Source organism: Pezoporus wallicus, unplaced genomic scaffold (assembly GCF_028554395.1).
Source record: "Pezoporus wallicus isolate ANWC-B61680 ecotype Strahan unplaced genomic scaffold, APGP_CSIRO_Pwel_v1 contig_4816, whole genome shotgun sequence".
Classification (NCBI taxonomy): domain Eukaryota; kingdom Metazoa; phylum Chordata; class Aves; order Psittaciformes; family Psittacidae; genus Pezoporus; species Pezoporus wallicus.
This window is the reverse complement of record NW_026640990.1, coordinates 4,196,116-4,214,888: the sequence shown is the minus strand read 5'-3', so window position 1 is coordinate 4,214,888 and position 18,773 is coordinate 4,196,116. Positions and strand designations below refer to the sequence as shown.

Sequence of the window (18,773 nt, the reverse complement as noted above, 5' to 3'; positions counted from 1 at the left end):
ACCCAAGTTGTATTTACATCTAAAAACGCTACTCATTTACAAAAACTAGGTCTGACACTACTACTTTCAGCTACTCATCAATAAGCAGCTGAAGGACAAGATGTCATCTCCATTGCTTTTGTTTCAAAGTCTCACTCTTCAGCAGCTATAGGGCAGGGCTCTTGTAAGCCTCACCATTTATGAAAAGTTCATTTTCTGTCATGTGCTTGATTTCAGAACTTAAAATATTTTCATTACTGTTCTATGCTTTGCTGCAAGCTTTGACCTCTAACCAGGAAGTAAAGCAGCATCATAGTGCTTAGATCCAGTAACACCACAGTTTGAACCCTGCTGCTATCGACATATTTGAAAGCCAAGAATAGAGATAACTGGAAATCAAATAAGCAATCAATTATTAGCATGTTATTTTGAATTTTGTTTCAACATTTTACAATACTCTTACCCGTAAAGAAAACGGCTGAGGAGCTTTTAAAAGCTCCTGCTTTAATCATAAGAGAGTCTCTAGACATCTGGCATCTCAGTCTATAATTACAATTCCTAGCAGTCAATTTAAGTCAACATTTACTTGACTACTCCTGTATGAGGATAGACTAGTATTCAAATTCAAGCATAATCCAGGGTGTTCTAACTTTAGCAAGAACCAGAGATCTGTATTACTATCAGCAACTGGGAGGGGGGCCTACTAAGCAGTTGCCCACTGGTATATAGGCTGTCCATGTAAAATTTAAGGTATAATACCTTAACTGGTCCAAAAGGTGGAACTATGCCAATTCAAAACTTAACATGCCAACATCTAGTTAAATTCTTGGGCCTTTAATATAACAGAAAAGCATACAGAGCAAGGATTTTTTCCAAATGCTTATTTTCAAATACCTTCAAGATATCAAAGTTCAAAACTTTGCTTTAGTAAGCTGCAGTTCTTCAGTTCAAAATACCTTGATTTACATGTCCTTTGGCAAATTGATTGTCATGCTCAAGTAAAATCTTAACTGACATACTGAAACACCTGAAACTTCAGGGAAATCTCCTATTGTATATTCCTGTCATATCAGGACCAGCAATTTAGTAGTTAATCAGCCATAGTCTAGAAATGAGTTCAGTCCTTCACTGTATTTAAAGCTTTATTGATAGGAAGTTCACTGCATTAATGGCAGCAATATTTGCATTGTATTTGAACTCAGTACTAATAGGTTAATATTTACATGTAGGTAACATTTAAACCAAAACAAACTAAACACACAGCCACAGTTTTAGACAAACATAAAAGTTACAGACAGACTTAATAGTAAAAGTAATCACAATTATTTCACTGTGGTGGTTGATTTAGTCCAAAGGCCTATTATTTCTTAATCAGATTAGCAGGAAGAGTGGATTTGTCCAAGTCATCAAAATACGGATGGTTCAAGGCCATTTTTCCAGAAATTCTTTTTGCAGGATCATAAATTAACATTTTCTGGAAGAGAAAAGAAACAAATTTACTCCCTCATGAAGTGGTAATTAAAACCATGTTAAACAGGTAGCTATTTCACCATAATAATAATAATCAAGTAGCCATAAAGACTATGTTTTCTCCTACATTCCATGATTTCTCATAGATGGAGAGGTTATTTCTACCTATCAGTAGTAGGTCAGTAGTAGCACATAGCATCTCAGAAAGTAAAGAAACATTTCTCCTCCTGTTCAATAACCAAGTTCATGACAGTTCACACATGTGTCAGTGGCTGTAATTAGTCTCAGCTTCTCAATTAAGGGAAATAAATAAGCTTCAGGCTGTTAAAGCCCAAAATGCTTATAAGGGCAAGTGGTCATATGCTTGTTTTATTACACTGACACTGAAGAAACCAATGTCAAATTGCTTCTACTCAGCTTGGTGCAGCAGTTCATAGTTAAAGTATGAGTGATCACTATTTCAGAATCAAAAGAGGAAAGTATTAGAAGCAGGCAGAACTGAATAAACACAGCATTTTAAAACCTTCAGTTTCTTTTCATAAATTACTTTGGCTGAAGACTTCAATAATAAAGTTTAGATTCAGATTATTACAGCAAATAAAAGGGACGCTGTAGCCACTAAAATAGCACACTGGAACTTAAGAAAAGGCGAGTGATTTTTCCCAGCAGTTAAATAATAATAATAAAAAAAAAAAACCTACAGTTTTTATCATGCAACAAGGGGCCAAAAGAATATAGGAATGAAGCATTTAGCAGTTTTGTACTACAGTGAAAACTGTCTCTGCAAAGTGGTTTTGCTTTTATTTCTCCTTCCTAAAGGAAAAATGCACTTCAAATTCACATAATCAAGGTTCTGCCACCTGCTTCTTTCCCATGCCCCCAGCAAACACCTTCCAGAAAAAAAAATAATCTTAACCTGTATTACCCTGCCCAGTAGGGTATTACCCTACCAGTCTTGACAGTTAACTATCTTTAGATTTCACCCTACAGCGAGTCTTCCAAGCTGATTTAAATCACTGAATTTGCTTTTATATTCTCTGAGCTCCTGCTAAATGCAACACTGTCTCTAGATTTACCCTTGCATGTCCAATTTCATCTTAAGACAGGTTCCTATTAGCTATACCCCAGAACAACAGCATCCTATAGTTAATACTGATATCAGAAGTTCTCTTAAAATTGAGTCAGACAAGAAGGGGCAAGTTTCTCTGAAAAGGAATGCTGCATATTGAGACTACAGTACTCCAGCTGACAGAGCAAGTGACCATTTCTTCCCTGAGCAGTCTGGGACAATTTTTCCTGGAACTTAGTGTCTGACATACCAAAGCTTTTGGCAGCAAACCATTAAGTGCTTTGAAATGCTGTGTTTGTGTTACAGAACAAGATATTCAGTTTTGTTGCATTTAAAAGTTCTATCACTTCTTCAAACTTGAAAGTGCCATAGGAAGCTTAAATAGATTCCAGATGCCTAAGAATTCAGTCATACCCATCACCAGGCAGTAACAGGAAGGTAAAATTTCAACATTTATTAAGGTAAAACTATAAAATTTTATTGAATTTAATATAGTTTGAGATTAGCATTTTGTTAACACCATTTACAGAACTACTATTTTTCCTTTAGTAGCAGCATCCCAAAACACTGGTATTACACAATGAAGCCACATCTAAGCTCAGATGAGTACTTAACCAGTTACATGACTATGAACAAGATTCACTTGCCTGTTCAATTGATTTTAGTTTGTAAATACAATCAGTTACAATTCTGCTTCAAAGCGATTTAATAATAGTGCTGTCAATGGACACAGAAGAGGTATTCCCATCTTAAGTCAGTTAACTCTGTAAGACGACACTGCTGCAAGGTTCAGAGAGCTATCCAGGACAACTGTTTAACAAATGTTCAGGTTTCTGTCTGAACTGTGGCACAGTTCTCACAAAGAAAACTTGTGAGAAATTGCAGTCATTTGAGCTACTTGGTTACCACCACTTCATTCAAAGCATTTTGCCACAGACATGGCAATAAACTACTTTGACTGCTTAAAAACAAGAGCTGCCTACACAGGTTACTGCTGTACAAGATTCTCCTTGTACCAAGATGCTTCTGAAGTTTCAGCCATCCTAAAGGCTTGTAGAGCACCCTCTCCACACCCTTATATGCAAGCCTGCACTGCATAAATGCAGCTTGAGATAAGCCAAAGGATAAATCATGAAGGCACATTCTTATACTTCAGTGCATCTAAGATCACACCTAAGTTGTGATCCAAATTAAGCCACAGCAGCAGCACATGAGCTGGGAGAGCACCAAATGAAAAAGCCTGATGAAGAGCTTGCCAAAGGAAAGCTTAGTGGGACAGTTTAACTGCATGACCACAGAACTAAAGTAAACTTACACTAGACACAAAATATACCAATTAAAAAGTTACTTTACCACAGCCAAAAATCTTTAATTTAAAGGCAAGATTAATCCCCTTGTCATAAGGTAATTAGTGCTGGCACCAGGAAGGCGCTGGCACTAGCTACGGTTTATGGGCAGGAGCCTTCACTTAAGACTGTTTGTAAAAGCTCATTCTCTTCACTTTCAAGTTGTACCTGGCTTACTAGAGTAAAAAAATGATAAAAAAATCTGAGGAATAATTGCTTAGTGAGAATGGAAGTCAAATCATTTATTATTTATGAAAGTAGTGAGTGAATGTCAAACTGTCAGATCTACAGGAAGGACAGCCCATACCACTGAAGATAGAAGATCTCTGTATCTTCATTCTAGAAAACACTGATTAGTAAACTTTTACATATTTTAGACCTGTTCAGTTTCTTAATGAGCAGTTTAAGACAGACTACTTACAGACAGCAGATCAAGTCCATCTTCATCTAAGTTTTTGACATGTGTTCCAAGGCTGCCAGGTTTCCATTTTGGGAATGTGTTTTTATAGTCTTGCAGGGATTCCACTTCAGGCCATACCTCATTATTGGGGGTGCCTAAAGCTCTATGTAAGCATAAGCAACATGTTAAACAATTTAGTCTGAAATATGTATGCACTACTATGGTTTTAATACCAACAGAGCACCATTGTGCAACGCTGCACAAGTCAGAAGAAAGGTTCAGCCTAACATACCTGAAGATTCTGAAGAGTTGGTCAATCTCTGAGTCCCCATGGAAAAGAGGCTTTTTAGTTGCCAGCTCAGCAAATATGGTACCTATGCTCCATATATCTACAGGAGTAGAGTAACGAGCAGATCCTAGCAATACCTCTGGAGACCTGTACCACAGTGTTACTACCTATTGAACAAGGAAATTTTTTATAAGTTTATAAGAATCAGGCCATCTAATTGCACACACTATGGCTTATTCATTATTAAGCAGCATTCCAAGTTTTTTGGTTAAAGTAATAACTGGTCCTAGAAGTTTTAGTGAAAACATTAATTTCAAACTTCCACTTATAGACAAATATCTTAAACTCCATCGCAGTAGTTTCTGCTGAAGGTGAAGCAGTTACATACACTACCTTCACAAAGAATGGGAAGGCTTTTGCACTTAGCCACTAAAACTCTCAGACTTGAGTACTTTGTGAGGTAAAAAATGCCCTTATGAGACAGCAAGCAACAAGTTCTGGGCCATCTGATTCACTGTCAAGGTAATAGCAGAATTTGTGATCTTTGGAACCTTAGATTAGAACAAACCACCATCAGGGAGATGGAAAGCCATGGAATAAAGCAAAACTGAGATACAACTTTTTTTTATACTGTTAGTTTACAACTTCAAGAACTCAGATTCTTTTTTAGGCGTTTCATGTTCAGTTATTATCAGGAAGCTAGTAAGCATAGTCCAAATCACCATGAGGATGTTCCAACTCACTTCATGAGTGTATACCCGCACTGGAATTCCAAAGGCCCGAGCCAATCCAAAGTCTGCCAGTTTAATCACTCCTTTGTCATCTATTAAGAGATTCTGAGGTTTTAAATCTCTGTGCAGAACTCTTCTTGAATGGCAGAAGACAATACCTTGCAAGATTTGATACAAGTAACTCTAGAAAGGATGAAAGAGAAAATGGAGTAACCTTTAGTACAAGGTAAGGTTCTGCAACATAAAGCTGTTCCCTTACATTGTCCCACTTCATAGTAGTAAGAAATGGAGATTCAAAGCATTGCAGATAAGCCACACAAATTAATTCTTTGCTTAAGCTTAGTTCAAGGCAGTTTAGTTTCAGTAACTATAAGAATTTGAAGTGGCATTTGAAATCAAAACTCATTCATCTTACTGCCCACAGATGCTTCTATAACCTTTCATTTCACCTCAAAGAGTTAATTATACTGAAACTAAGGGCTGCTTATAGCTTTGTAGGTTATAGTTAACTTCTCCTAAATTAAGAAATTGTCCTCATTACCTTTACACGTGACTGATCCAAATATTGGCCTGATGGAATAGTATCCAAGTATTTCTTGAGATCCATGGAAAGAAATTCAAAGACAAGGTACAGTCTTGAATCCTGCATAAGAACATCCTGAAGACTAAAAATTGAGTTTATGATCAACTCCATTGCAAAATGCATGGACTCAGAGTTGCATTTCCCCTCTCAACAGGGATACAAGCTGACAATTCCAGGTTCCTATTATAAAAGTCTTTAGCTTTCAACCTTAAAAAAAGGTAACAGACTTGGTGAGCTATACTGTCATCTGGAAAACCAAGTATATCTGAAACAGTATCAGACAAATAAAAACCTGAACGCTCCCTCTTAAACTTCTGTTCCCTCATGCCTAGTACAGGACACAAAATCTGAGAAAAAACATTGTTGCCTTAAAAAAATGACCCAGTGTTGGTGTTTACCTCTATTTGGAGCTGGCCTATTACAGCAGAGCCTAAATTACTAGGAGGGCTTAAGGAAATATTATAATAGGAACCAAGTAGACACAAAAGGATTTACATAGGTCCAAGTATTTCCTTCATCCTTAATAGATTATAATGGCTCCTAAACACAAGCATATATACATTGAGACACTACGTGGCTGGAACTTGTTCAGTTTTGAGGCACATTAGACAAAGTAATTTGCAGCACCAAAAGAATAAATATTTTGCAGGGAAGACAACAGCTGCAATCAATTCTACATGTCAAGTAGTCACTGGTGGAAGTTTCACCAATAGCTCAGATGTCAGCTATGACAGCATCCTAATGCAACATGTAAATCTCTGCAAGAAAACAGCAGAGGTGATTTATGACAGAGGCTCATGTTATAACACTAAAGTCAAATGGTCTATTCCAAGGTGGCAAATAAAACTGAAACCAAAGTAACAGCTTCAGCCAGTTTTCATGAGGGGATGCTCTTTCCTCTCTGACAAAAACCCTCAAGATAATCTACGTAAGTTACAAAAATCAACAAAAACTTTTAGATTCCTAGAATAGGGAATGGCAGCATAAGGAAATCTCAATTAGAAAACTGCCATAAACATGGGATTTGGGACTACAGCAATTTACTGCAAAGCAGACAGTGTATTAAACAGAGTAGCTATCACCTCACTGAATTGCAGAAAAATATTCTCTTATGTAAAGGGACCTAGCGCTCTTCAAAGAGTTTAGCTAAATACCAGTGTATGCATACCAGACTATATTGGGATGATGCAGCTCTTTTAACAAAGAAATTTCTCGGATAGCAGTACTTGGAACACCTTCCTCCTCACTTTCTAGACGTATTTTCTTCATTGCAACCACTTGGCCTGTGGTTTTGTGCCGACCTTTATACACAACACCATAGGTACCTGAACAAAACAGTGAAACGCATATAGGCATACCAGCTCTAGGTACAGATAAGTCATTGCACACAAGAATTGTTAACATAGGCAAGAGTCTTTGCAATGTAAGTCTCTGGCTTGATCAAGAACTACCATTTAGTTCTGGCAGTTGAACCAAGCAATAGTAACATTTAGGCATGCCATCCATGAACAGTATGGTTGTTAGGACAGGGTACTTTGTAGCCAGACTGTGAAACTTGAATATTTGGAACATGCAGTTATAAAAATCAGATACTGTTTGAGTTTCAAGTTGGTTAACTTTCAGGCAAGATCACTATACCTCTTCGTCCTCAAGGAGTTATGATTTTCCCATTGATACGTAATGCAAGAAGAGATCTAGCCATCCATTAGTCAAATCTATAGAAATACCTCTAAGCACAACCTTCACTGCAGGAGAGAGGATAGTGCTGTAGGTCTCAGCAGAAGCTAAAATTGGAACCAGTAGTAAATTCCAAATCAACAATCTACTTTAATGATCAGTGTTATCATGAGGAATGACAACAGGAATAGAACTCTTAACAAACCAAGGCAGCTTAAACATTCTTTTTACCATTCTTGAAGCATTTATCCCCAAGATTAAACTCAATCAATCTAGTTTCTTACAAGAAAAATCCTTGCACAAGGCTTTAGTTACAAAGCTTTGTTAATAGATCCAAGCCCATACATTTTGCTATTACCTTTGAGGGTACCTTATCAGAGTAGCATACTACAAATTCTCTGAAAGCATTTTAAAACATAGACTTCAACATATAACAAAGGCTGGATTTCCAGTGAAGGGGGGGGTGTATGTGTGACTAACTCCTGCATTGAAGGAGTGAATGGCACTTCTTAGTGCCATTTAGTAAATTAATTGTTACAATTCACTTCTCCAGAGGCTTACAATCTGCTATTTTCCTTGACAATCACAGTAATGATGTAATCAGAGCAGCCTATACTCAAACCATTACTCCCTACCAGCAGCTCCAAGAAAAATAAGCAGGGTTCTACACAAAGGAATGGAGAAGCTTCCCAAGTTGAAAATCTAGTTTCAGGCCTCAGAACATATTTTCTCTCCTTCTTGGGGGGAAATTACACCAGTAGCCATCAATATGAAGGCAGACACCTCTCAACAACTGATTGGTTGTTTCAAGTAGATCATGTCATCCTCAGAAGAAAGGCAGTCTGGAAGTTTTTACAGAGACATAATTACTGCAGTAAATCACAAGCTTATTTTTCCAGTTAGTTGAACATCAGTAGTTCCCCTAATAGTCAGTGCAGAGAGCTTCTGTGGCACTTGGTAACTCAAACAGTGGAGCATTACAAGGCTCCATTCTGTATACTTACCTTCCCCAATCTTCTCTATTTTTGTGTAATCATCCATTATTGTGGTTATCCCTGAAATGAACAAGAAAATGAGGAGAACCCATAAGCATGAACAGTCGCTGTCCTGAACACAGCCAAGTCACTGAAATTATGCCGAGTCTCTAGAAGCTACTTTTATCTTACATATTTAGAATCTAACACGAAGGACTTACCACTCTCTTCAAGAAACACAAGTTTTTATTCAGGATTCCAACTAGAAAAACTACATCGCAAAGTATGAGTGGACACAAACATGATGCTTTTGCACAAAAAGCTCCTCCAAGCAGCTGAAAAAACACCCGATTTATAAGTTCTACGTAGTTACTCATTAGCAGGAGTCTAATACCTAAAAATCACACGGCTTGATCTTAGCAAGATAAAGGAACACCAGCTCCATGTTACTTGACAGCTACATAGGAGTTATAAACTTAAAGGGGCATTATCACCTCGTGGGACTGGCACTTCACACCTTCAATGCTGCTTTTGACCACTTTTATTCAGCACAGCTGAGCTTTATTACCAGGCTCTGAACCGTTACGAGGTAACGAGCGAATTTGTAGTTAGTTACCTACAGCTCCACAGGAGGTTTCCGAGTCAGGCAGTTCCTAAGCGAGGGAGAGGAAAGCGAGCGCTCACCCCTAGCCCGTTACCGCGAAAGCGAGGTCAGGGGCACGTTCCCATAGTGGTCCAGCTCCTGTCCCATTGCCACAGGTCCTATCACCTCAAAACCGCGCCCGGTGCCGAGCCCAACAAAGGCAGAAACTTCAAGTACCCGCTCGAGGAGCGGCCACCCTGCATCTTTCTTCCTTCCCACGTCTCAAGGGCGATCTTATCCCACTCGGGAAGGGATGGGGGCCTCAGCGTGCCCCAACACGCGATCCCACTCCGAAGCGGGGGCCCCGCCGCCGCCCAGCCGGCGGAACAAGGGCTAAGGGCGGCAGAAGCGCTTTAAGGGCCGACCCCACACCAGGCTGTCGGCCCCTCGCTCCGCTGCAGGGCCAGGGGACAGGGCCCAGCCCGCTACCCAACCTGAAAGCACGAGAACACCACCACCCCAGCCGTTAGGCGGCCGCGCACACCAGCGGCAGCAGAGAAGCTACTGCTCAGCTCCTTACGGAACCAGTGCCCGCCTGCCCGGGCCAGAGCCCCCTCACCTTCTCCTCGGGTGAGGAGGAGCCCCCCGCAGCCCCACTCCCTCTCACCTGAGGAGCCACCGCCTTCCCCGCTCCCCGCCGCAAGGGTATCCTGGGCTCGTTCAGGGGCGGGCACGGGGCATTCGAACTAGCCGCCGCAGTGCTCCGCCAATGACGCCGAGCCGAGATGATTCAAAGCGACCAATCAGCACGCACCCCTTTTGCGGCGCCAAAGCGAGGCCGAGAGGCGGTTTCTGCAATGATAGTGCGGGCGGGCGCGGCAAGCTGAGGATACGCCGAGCGTCCGCTTGGTTCGCGGTCAGTGCGGGCGAGCTAAAGTGTAGTGTAGGCTAAAGCCTTTTTGCCCAAGTGGCGAAAACCGAGGGCGCTGGAGCAGCAGGTTGCGCCAAGTTGCGCCGATGTGTGAACTGGTCGCTGCTCGAATAACACATTAGACTGTTTGCATGGTATGGGGAATATAACCATATTTGGATCAAGCTAGGCTTGTGACTACAGCTGCTCCTCCTAATCAAGCAAGTCTTTTAGATTTGGACGCCACGGTGGGCCAAAGCATAAAGTAGTTATTTCTGGCTGTAAGGATGCTGACCTGTGAAGTATCACTGTGACTTCTGAAGCTGGTTTTAAAGTACAGACATTAATAAAATGTCATTGGGTGACTTAATTCCCCCAAAGCCAAGACATAACATCTGCAGGCAAATTAAAGTTTTGTATCACTGCTCCCAGATTAAGAACCTTTAATTAATCCCTATGCTATCATGGCTTCAAATGAAGGGCTGGGACATAACTAACGTGGGCCTTGCCCAGGAAATCCTCTAGCAGTTGCAACCTTGCTCCATCAGTACTTGGGAAAGTAGTAATGTAACACACATATAAAAAAAACCAACCAACCAAACAAAAACATAGCCTGGAAATATACTATTCCAAACATTGCAAAAAAAAAAAGTGCTACTTTGAAACCTCAGTACGAAATAGATTTGCAAAGCAGATGCGTTTCTAGTTTTATAGGTCTTCCCCCTACAGGATAGTTTCACTGGATTCTGTGATGCTGCTGACACAATTTGGCACCCATTCTCATTGGCACCGATAGGCCGGCGCCAACACACTCCAGTGGAAACCTGCAGTCCCGGCAGGAGTGAGGTACAAACACCACACCACATCAGTGAAGTAACTACGTTTTTTAATTACTTCATTGCACTAGTTTACAACATCTTTGAAGGACAGTATTGCTGCTTCCCTTAAATGTAAGCAGGGCAGGCTGCTGTATACAGAAACGTGCAGCTTCTTCCCTAAAAGCATTTATTTGGGAGAGCGATTCCAGCAGGCAGGACTGTTTCTGGTGCACTTCCTTCTCTACCCTAGCCAATGGCAAAAGCAAGAGACGGCTTGTCCAGCTCCTCCCCCCTAACACGTATACATTTCAGGGGTAAAACTCCTCCACTTTTCCCTCCCTCCTGGGGAATTTTTGCAGCATAGGATGCGCATGCTTTCAGGTTTCTGTTTACCTTGAATCGTGTATTCCCAGCACTTGCAGGGCATTTACCTGCACATAACAAGGCTTTTGTACCTCTGGGAAATCCCAGAGGGAAATATAGCTTCACATCTTGTGCAATTCAAAGGAAAAATGTCTGATGTGCTCCACCCTGCACAACCATAGAGAAACCCTTCCCCATGTACGTATCAAGTCCAACATAGCCAAAACATCCCAGGCTCAGTAATGCATGTGAACTGACTCAGCAAGGTGTGTGTGATGTCCCTTAGGCCTGACCAGCAGCACCTTCAGGCTGTGCACACTTTGAAGGGATTGATTTCTATAGCCAGCACAGGAGCAGAGCTTCTGCTGCTGAGTCTGCTGGACTAATCCTTGTCCAGAGACCTTAGGAAGGTGGCCAAAGTCTGCCTTTTCCTCCAGATAAAAAGAAAATATGTCTGGAAAAACCCAGATGTACAGTAATGGGGGGGGGGGGGGGGGGGAGGGCAGGGGAGGAAGGAGGGAAGCAGGAACTGGAGTATCATGAACTTCTAGTACTATAAACTTATGTTAAAATATATACATATCTGAATTTTCTTGCAAGTGACATTTTCTTTTTTTTCCAGGTTTTAACTAGTTTATGTTTAAATATACACAAATATTTCTTAGTTGTGCTCATACAGTTATTTCTGTTGGACACTAACTGTTCATTCTCAGAGTGCTCACTGAATTTTCAAATTCTTTGAGAATACGTCTTTTTCCATATCTCCCTTTGCCTCAGGAGTTTTGAGTGATGAAGACCAGGAAGCACCAGAAGCAAAGCTGGCTGAAAGGGAATAACTCTCCTACACAGGAGTCCAGCAGCCTTACTTCTTTTTTACACATCAGGAGACTGCTCCATGACCCAGCGGCATACACTGCTGTGATCTGTGCAAGGCAGTGATCCCCTTGACCGGTGCCTGAGATGGGCTGTTTAGCCTTTTCTGATACCTTTAGGTGGAAAGCTTTGATATCTGTCTGATTTCCATTGCACCCAAAGCCCACCATGACTGCCTGTGCTTTTGCGTCTGCTCTTGTGACTCTTCCTCCGTACACAAACTGTGCTGGCTTAATCACAGGTAAGCAGCAGAGGGAAATTATTTTGCTATGCCATGTTGGGTGGATTTAGCAGCTGTGTACCAACATCTTATAGCAATGGAGAATGCCATTGTGTCCAGTGGTTTCCTTTAAGAACAGCAGAGCTTGCTTTGCCCCTAGTTCATGCTGAGAGTGCTCAGTGGCCATGATGGCTCATATTGACCTAAGGCAGCTGACACCAGTTTCAGCTTGTCCTGTCCCTCCATAGCACAACTGTGCACAACAGAACTCTGCGAACACTGACAGAGTGCTATGTATTCCATAACCACACTCTCCACCTGCACTTTCTCTGTCCCACTTCATATAACTGTAAGCTCTAGACAGCTTACTTATAAGGGAGAGTACACATGAGAATAGACCTATCGTGGTATTAATTTGTCAAATATCAGTCTGACAGTTTTGTTTGCCTAGCATTTTCCTCCCTCTTGCTGTTGTTTGCCTATCCTTAGGATATAAATCATGTCTTCTGACTAGATAGTACTTATCTCAGGTTCATCATTGCTTTAGACATGGCAGTAGCTAATGATACTGCTTGAGACGGGTGATAAAACTACATTTGTATTGACTTTTGTGTTTGAAGGGATTTACTGTTCTGCTTAAAGGAATAATAGCAGTAAGCCTGCTGACAACTGAGTAACAGATGAACAGAGATGTATGGATGTGGGAATCCCTAAAACTGCTGCTCCCCTTTACAGCAAAGCATATATCCAAGTGCAAAACCAAGGAAGAACTCAAAGGCAAACAGCACAGGAATCTAGATGACATTGACAAATTATTTTAATTATCAAATGACACCATTAATTGTAATTTTATTTATGTAAATGGGCAAGGGGCCCATATATTAAAACCTCTTTGACATCAAAAACTTCTGCTTGCTTGAACTGCAGTGTTAATTGGGTAAGGCATATAGGATCAGACATACAATGCCTAGCCTGGATAATAGTATTACAACTGTATTCATGGCTAAGAACCCAGTGTAAAACTGAACAACTCCTTCTGTGCTGAGTAAAGGGCAGCTGCAAGAGTCTTGTCTTTTGTATATTATCTTGTCTTTTGTATATTAATCACGTTCTCCTCAGCAACAACATCACTGTAAGGAAGAGAAAGTGTATTTTGTTTTTTACATAATGATGTGATTAATAAAGGTCAGCTGGCTTGTGAATACCAATGAGGGTATCTAAGATAGGTTGTGTTCATTGTACTCAGAAGCAGACGAATACAAACATTGTTTGGCTTCTTTTACCATTTATTAAAACCAAAATATTAATTTGTTAATATTACAATGCAGAAGTACAGTAGGAGAGATTTAGTAGCATTTAGAAAAGCAAGATAATATTAGAGGGATGATATCTCTTTAATGTGTAGCTCAGATGATATATTTAACCTGTTAAATGCAGGATAGTTCCCTCCGTCAAGAAACATGGAGAACCCTTCTGCTGTTCCTATTCTGAGTTGACAGGATGCAAGAAAGCAAAAAGCTCCTGCAAACTATTTGAAAATAAAGCAAAAAGATGGAAGCTGCTGAGAAAAAAAAAACACAAAACAACAACAACAAAAAAAAACCCCTGTCACTGTTTCCCGAATGCATGAATATAAATATTTTAAATGCATTTAAAGTACTTGAATTTAGGTTCCAATTATTTTAAAGTATCATTTTTTGTTGCATATTGTCTGGCATGAACTAAACCACTTTACTAAAAATACCCCAATATTGATATAATTACAATAATGAAAATGTCATAAACCATCCCTTCGTTGCAAATAATGAGGTTGTAGATAGAAGGAAATGTCAGTGTGGTGGTTATTCATGGGTTATTCAGGTTATTTTCCTGGAGGAAACCTTGGCTGAATTTAAAATCAGGAGAAGTTTTACTGTGAACTTTGCAGCATCACATGAAGAGGAGCGACACGAAAGCACTGTGTCCAGGGAGCTTGTTGCAGAGATCAAAAGGATGTGCAGGGAGCCCAGTGAGTGCATTGGGGTTGGCATCCAGAGGCCAAAACGTGCAACCACTAGATGTAAAGTCTGAAACCTTCCCTCAGCTCCAGCTTTGCCAAACTCCTGCCCCACTGTAGGGAATGCATCACTCAGTCACTGCAGATCTGCCTTTACTGTGGTGGGGACAGCTGGTTGCATGCAAACTCTGGAGAAATACCTACAAACACGCAACCTGGATTTTAATAATTGTAATGAAATGGGAAAGGTGAACAGGGCATTTGTACCAAGCCGGGGGGGAAAGTGGGGAAGTGTCTTTTGTTTCTCTAGAGCATCTGGGCAAAAAGCCAGGCTTCACCAAAGTCATTGGCAAAACTCCCATTAATTTGAGCTGGGCAGAGCTTTCACTCCTGATCCCTGTAAAACCAACCTTAGGAAAAGGTGTCTGCTTCCTGATTTTAGTTTTTGCATTTCACATGGCTTACATGCCAAGAAGAAAAATGGCAGAAGCCAATAAACTGCTTTTTAATTGTTGTGTGGATGCATGAGAGCAGGAAAGGTGTGCTCAGAGTTCCTTTTGGAGTTCATCTCTCAGCCCTCACACAGGCAAGCAGTCTCACACTGGACTGACCAGGCTGGAGGAGACTCGTTATGAGTTAAACACTGAGGTCTGGTTAGCAAAGCCCTCAATCAGAACAGGCAATTTCAAGGCCCATTCACTTAGGCTCTGTCCAAACTTAAGGCCAGTACAGCTGCAGCAAAGCAGCCTTCCTCAGTGGGAGACAATTATGCTAGCTAAAAATCTGATTGCTGGTATAGCTGTTTAATTTCAACAATAATACTCTTTTTTCCAATGACCTCAGGTTTTCTCTGTGCTCCTGATCTGTTTATCCTTTCCTGTCTTACAACAACCACCTGCTACTGTGCTCTATGAGATCAAGTGCACTACCACAACACATTTAAATTCCAAGCCTTCAGTAAGGAAGCCTGACTTGACAACTCTCCTGAAGTAAGGGAAGTTAACTTTTTCTTCCCTCTGGGTATCATTCTAGCTGCCAAAAATGAAGGTATACTTTCCAGGTGAGAATGGAGATGAGACAAGTGAGGTATGTAAGCCTGCGGAAATGGACTCTGGATTTACATGTCAGCCTTGAATTTATTTAACAATTCCTCCTGCTATCAGTTGTGAGAGTAGAATTACAAAACACTTTTCAAGTAAAAATGATTTTTTTTTCTTAAGGTGTTATTTTATAATCTGTAAACTCTTTTTCAATCTTTACAATTTTCCTTCCTAAGGAGCAGTGGAAGGTGGTACACAGTGATGGTGTGGTATGTGAGCCACATAGAAATAGTGCATGGCCTAGCCACAGACATGTTAATCGCCGCTACCGGTGATAGTACTGCTTGCCAGTAAATATGACCAGCCCTGCTTCATGCTTTCTTTTAGCCTGTATGGGGATTGTGATCCATTTTTTTCCCCATCTCCTCTGGCTCCTGGTTCCCTGAGTGGGCTGAGGAAATGAGTCACATCCAAAATAAGAGGGATAAAGACATTCTGGGGAATTAACTTTTCCGTATGAGACGCAGCCAAGTTCTGTAGTTAAATATTTTTATTTGGCTCTGTATACAAAGGAGAAAAACATACATCTTATAGAGAAAGCGACAAGCAATTAGTTACACAGTATCCAGAAGATGTATAGATGTGTATAGTCAGTTTATACAGCTGGGTATTCACTCTGCAAATTGCATCTACAACACCAAGACCTCTGGTAGTAAAAAGTAACTGGACTAAGCCATTATGAGCAATATTTGTAGGTAAATTCGTGCTTAATAGTATTTGTTGTGTTTAGCTGCTGCTAACAGATAAATTAAATTCTAATGAAAACCAAAAAATAGGTTGGTGCACCAGAACAGGCTTTTGGGAGGGGAAGAGAAGTAAGATGACTGGATAATTTAAGTTAAAACTAAAATCATTACTTTTGCAATACTTTCATGATTTCAAGTCCTGATAAAGCACACTTTAATAAGAATAATTCAAAGATTTTTCAGTGCTAAGAAAAAGTACAAGTAGAACTACTGGTTTGATCAATGCAGCAGCTCATATGTGGGGTTTGCATAGGCATCAACTTTAACTGGTATGGGGGGAACACCATCCAGACTGCCTCAGCGAGGCTGAAGAGCGTTATGAGTATGAACTTATCCTTAGAAGCAGCTCACCATTGCACTCAGTGAGTGAGGTAGTCTCCTGCTGCTTTAAGCCACTTTGGATTTGCATTACTGTAAATATACTACACCTGTAGCGCTCATTCTCGAAACCCAGCGGCTTTAACCATGGTAAAGAAGGCATTAGTGCCAAACTAAAGGGTTTGGTTAGCTTTTAGATTTTGCTTAACAAACTTCAGCTGGGCTCCCCAAACCTCATCCTCTAGAACGATCGGCGGGCAGGAAGGGGCAGCAGCCAGTACATTTGCCTTCGGGGCTGGCGCCTGTAGCTGGAGGCCGCCGTTCCCAGGTAAGCCACAGTGCAGGTGCGGGCGGCCCGGCCACACCTGAGGGGCTCTGGCGCGGCGCTGGTGCTCCCTGGTCCTTCTGAGCTCTCTGGTAGCTGCCGCTCTCCGGCTTTCCTGCAGGGGAGACCGCGCAGCGCTTTCCCCACTGCAGGGCACCTCGGTGCGGGAAGTCCTGACTGCCGGCAGTGCCCGGCCGCCCCTACCGTCGAGGGCCGCAGCCTCCAGGCCGCGCCCCGCTGCCTAGAGATGGGGCGGGACAACGGCAGCCCCCGGAGCGAACGGCCGGGCCTGGGATTCGAGCGAGCCCGCCCCTGCCCTGCCTGCCGCAGGAAGAGAGGCACCGGAGGGGCTCGGCTCCACCTGAGGGGGCGGTGGCGGCGGCGAGGGGCAGGCCCGCCCGCCGGTGGGGGTGAGCCCGGGACGGCTCTGCCCCCGCGCTGGGCGAGGTGAGAAGAGGTGCCTGGGAGCGCTGCAACATGGCCTCCGCCTCCTCCTCCCGTCCCGCGGGACGGGGCGGCAGAGACCAGGTGAGCGCGCAGTTCTCAGTCCCGCACGGCTGCCGTCGAGCGGGCTGAGGGCAGGGGTGCCGGTACCGGCGGCTCCTTCTGCTTTTCCTCCTTTTCTTCTCCCTTCTCCTCCTTCCCTTCGCCGCTCCCGGCAGAGAGGGGCCAGAACCCGCCGGGCTGCGAGCGGCGACACCGACGGTGGCTCCGGGCTGCGGTTGCGGCACCGGGAGATGGGTGGCTGGCGCTGCCGCGGTTGTTAACGGGCGCCGCCTGGCAGCGCCTTCCCTGGGCCAACCCGGCGTGAGGGGAGCGGCGCTGCGCGGCCCCCGCCTCGGCCAGGTGTGAAGGCTGAAGCCGCAGCTCTCTGTCCGGGCCCGGCCTGCTTGCTGTGCCCGGCGGGAGGAGCGCGTTGCTCTGCGTCTCCTGGGCTAAAAGCTGTCGAAAACGTGAGGCAGCGGCATGACCATACGTTAACACTCGTGCTGTTAGGAATAAAGCACTTCAACTCGCTGATAACGAGTTAGTGCATGGCGCGTGCTTGGCTTGCTTGTTCTTCACACCTCAGTCCTGAATCGGCGATGCGCTTGTGGGATGGAGGCTGAGAACCCTTTCGGGTGAGGGTGGAGTCTCCATCCTTACCTGGCGCCTGGACACCAGTCCTGCGAGTCGCTGGTGGGAATGTGGTGGCCGGCTTAACCCCGTCGCCTGGGGGACAACAGAGGGATGTCTGTGTCAAACCAGCGTTGCTTTCGCCAGCAGCAGGGCAGGTGAAGAGAAGGTGCTGTGGAAGGCTTCGCTGCGGTGTGGTGTGGGTGGCCATGGGGGTTGTTTTTCTCCCTGTCCTCCCTCCTCCACAGTGGTTAGTCCCAGGGTCAGGTGAAGGGAGCTTTGCCACTGTGTTGTATGCCCTTAGGTATTTGATGTGTTCACTTTCTGATTGTCATGCTGACAAATGCTTCCTTGTGTCACGAGCGAGTGGACTGGTCTGACATTTTTCCAGCTGAACACAAATAGCACAATCAGTTTTAACTGTGAAGAACTGTGTTCTAAGGGCAAAGAAAAAGCATATTTTGGCCTGTTACACAATGTCGGACCAGCAAAATGACACTTCTCCCAGTAAAAGTAAGTTTTAAAGGATTGCAAAAGTATGATAAATGTGAGGGGGGGGTGTTTTGTTTTTTTTTGTTGGCTTAGGTTTTTGTTTGTTTTTTTTTCTTTGGGCTATATGCCTAGAACTACTGAAACGAAACCTGAAAACTAAGATTAAAGCTATAATTGATCAGGGCTGCATCAGCTTTATCCCTTTTCTTGTGTGTGTGTCTGTGAAGTTGGTATCTTTTGAATTATTAAACCTCCCTTCTTTTAATGCCACTTTTCCTATTACTTGAAACATTTAATATCCCATCTTCTTTGTGCAGTTACCTCCTTTGTTGTAGAGCAGTATGATTTCTCATGTTTCTCCCTCAAATCTGTCTAGTGTTCATGCTTTAAAATGG

At 42.7% G+C, this 18,773-nt stretch overlaps 2 protein-coding genes across 2 annotated transcripts in view; one reads left to right on the top strand and one right to left on the bottom strand.

Moving 5' to 3' along the window:
- Positions 1 to 1,108: 1,108 nt before the first annotated feature.
- CDK1 (cyclin dependent kinase 1) lies at positions 1,109 to 9,827 on the bottom strand. Its single transcript, XM_057421578.1, has 8 exons — positions 9,769 to 9,827; positions 8,549 to 8,599; positions 7,036 to 7,192; positions 5,826 to 5,949; positions 5,297 to 5,467; positions 4,557 to 4,720; positions 4,286 to 4,427; positions 1,109 to 1,453 (listed from the first exon to the last, which is right to left on the bottom strand). Exons 2-8 carry the CDS (start codon positions 8,583 to 8,585, stop codon positions 1,340 to 1,342), a joined length of 909 nt encoding a protein of 302 aa, XP_057277561.1. The 5' UTR covers positions 8,586 to 8,599; positions 9,769 to 9,827; the 3' UTR covers positions 1,109 to 1,339.
- Positions 9,828 to 17,190: 7,363 nt separating this feature from the next.
- Positions 17,191 to 18,773, top strand: part of ANK3 (ankyrin 3) — a 378,181-nt gene continuing 376,598 nt past the window's right edge. The window contains exon 1 of the mRNA XM_057421483.1: positions 17,191 to 17,298. Within this exon, the coding sequence (XP_057277466.1) occupies positions 17,248 to 17,298 (51 nt within the window). The 5' untranslated portion in view covers positions 17,191 to 17,247. The remainder of the gene's footprint in view (positions 17,299 to 18,773) is intronic.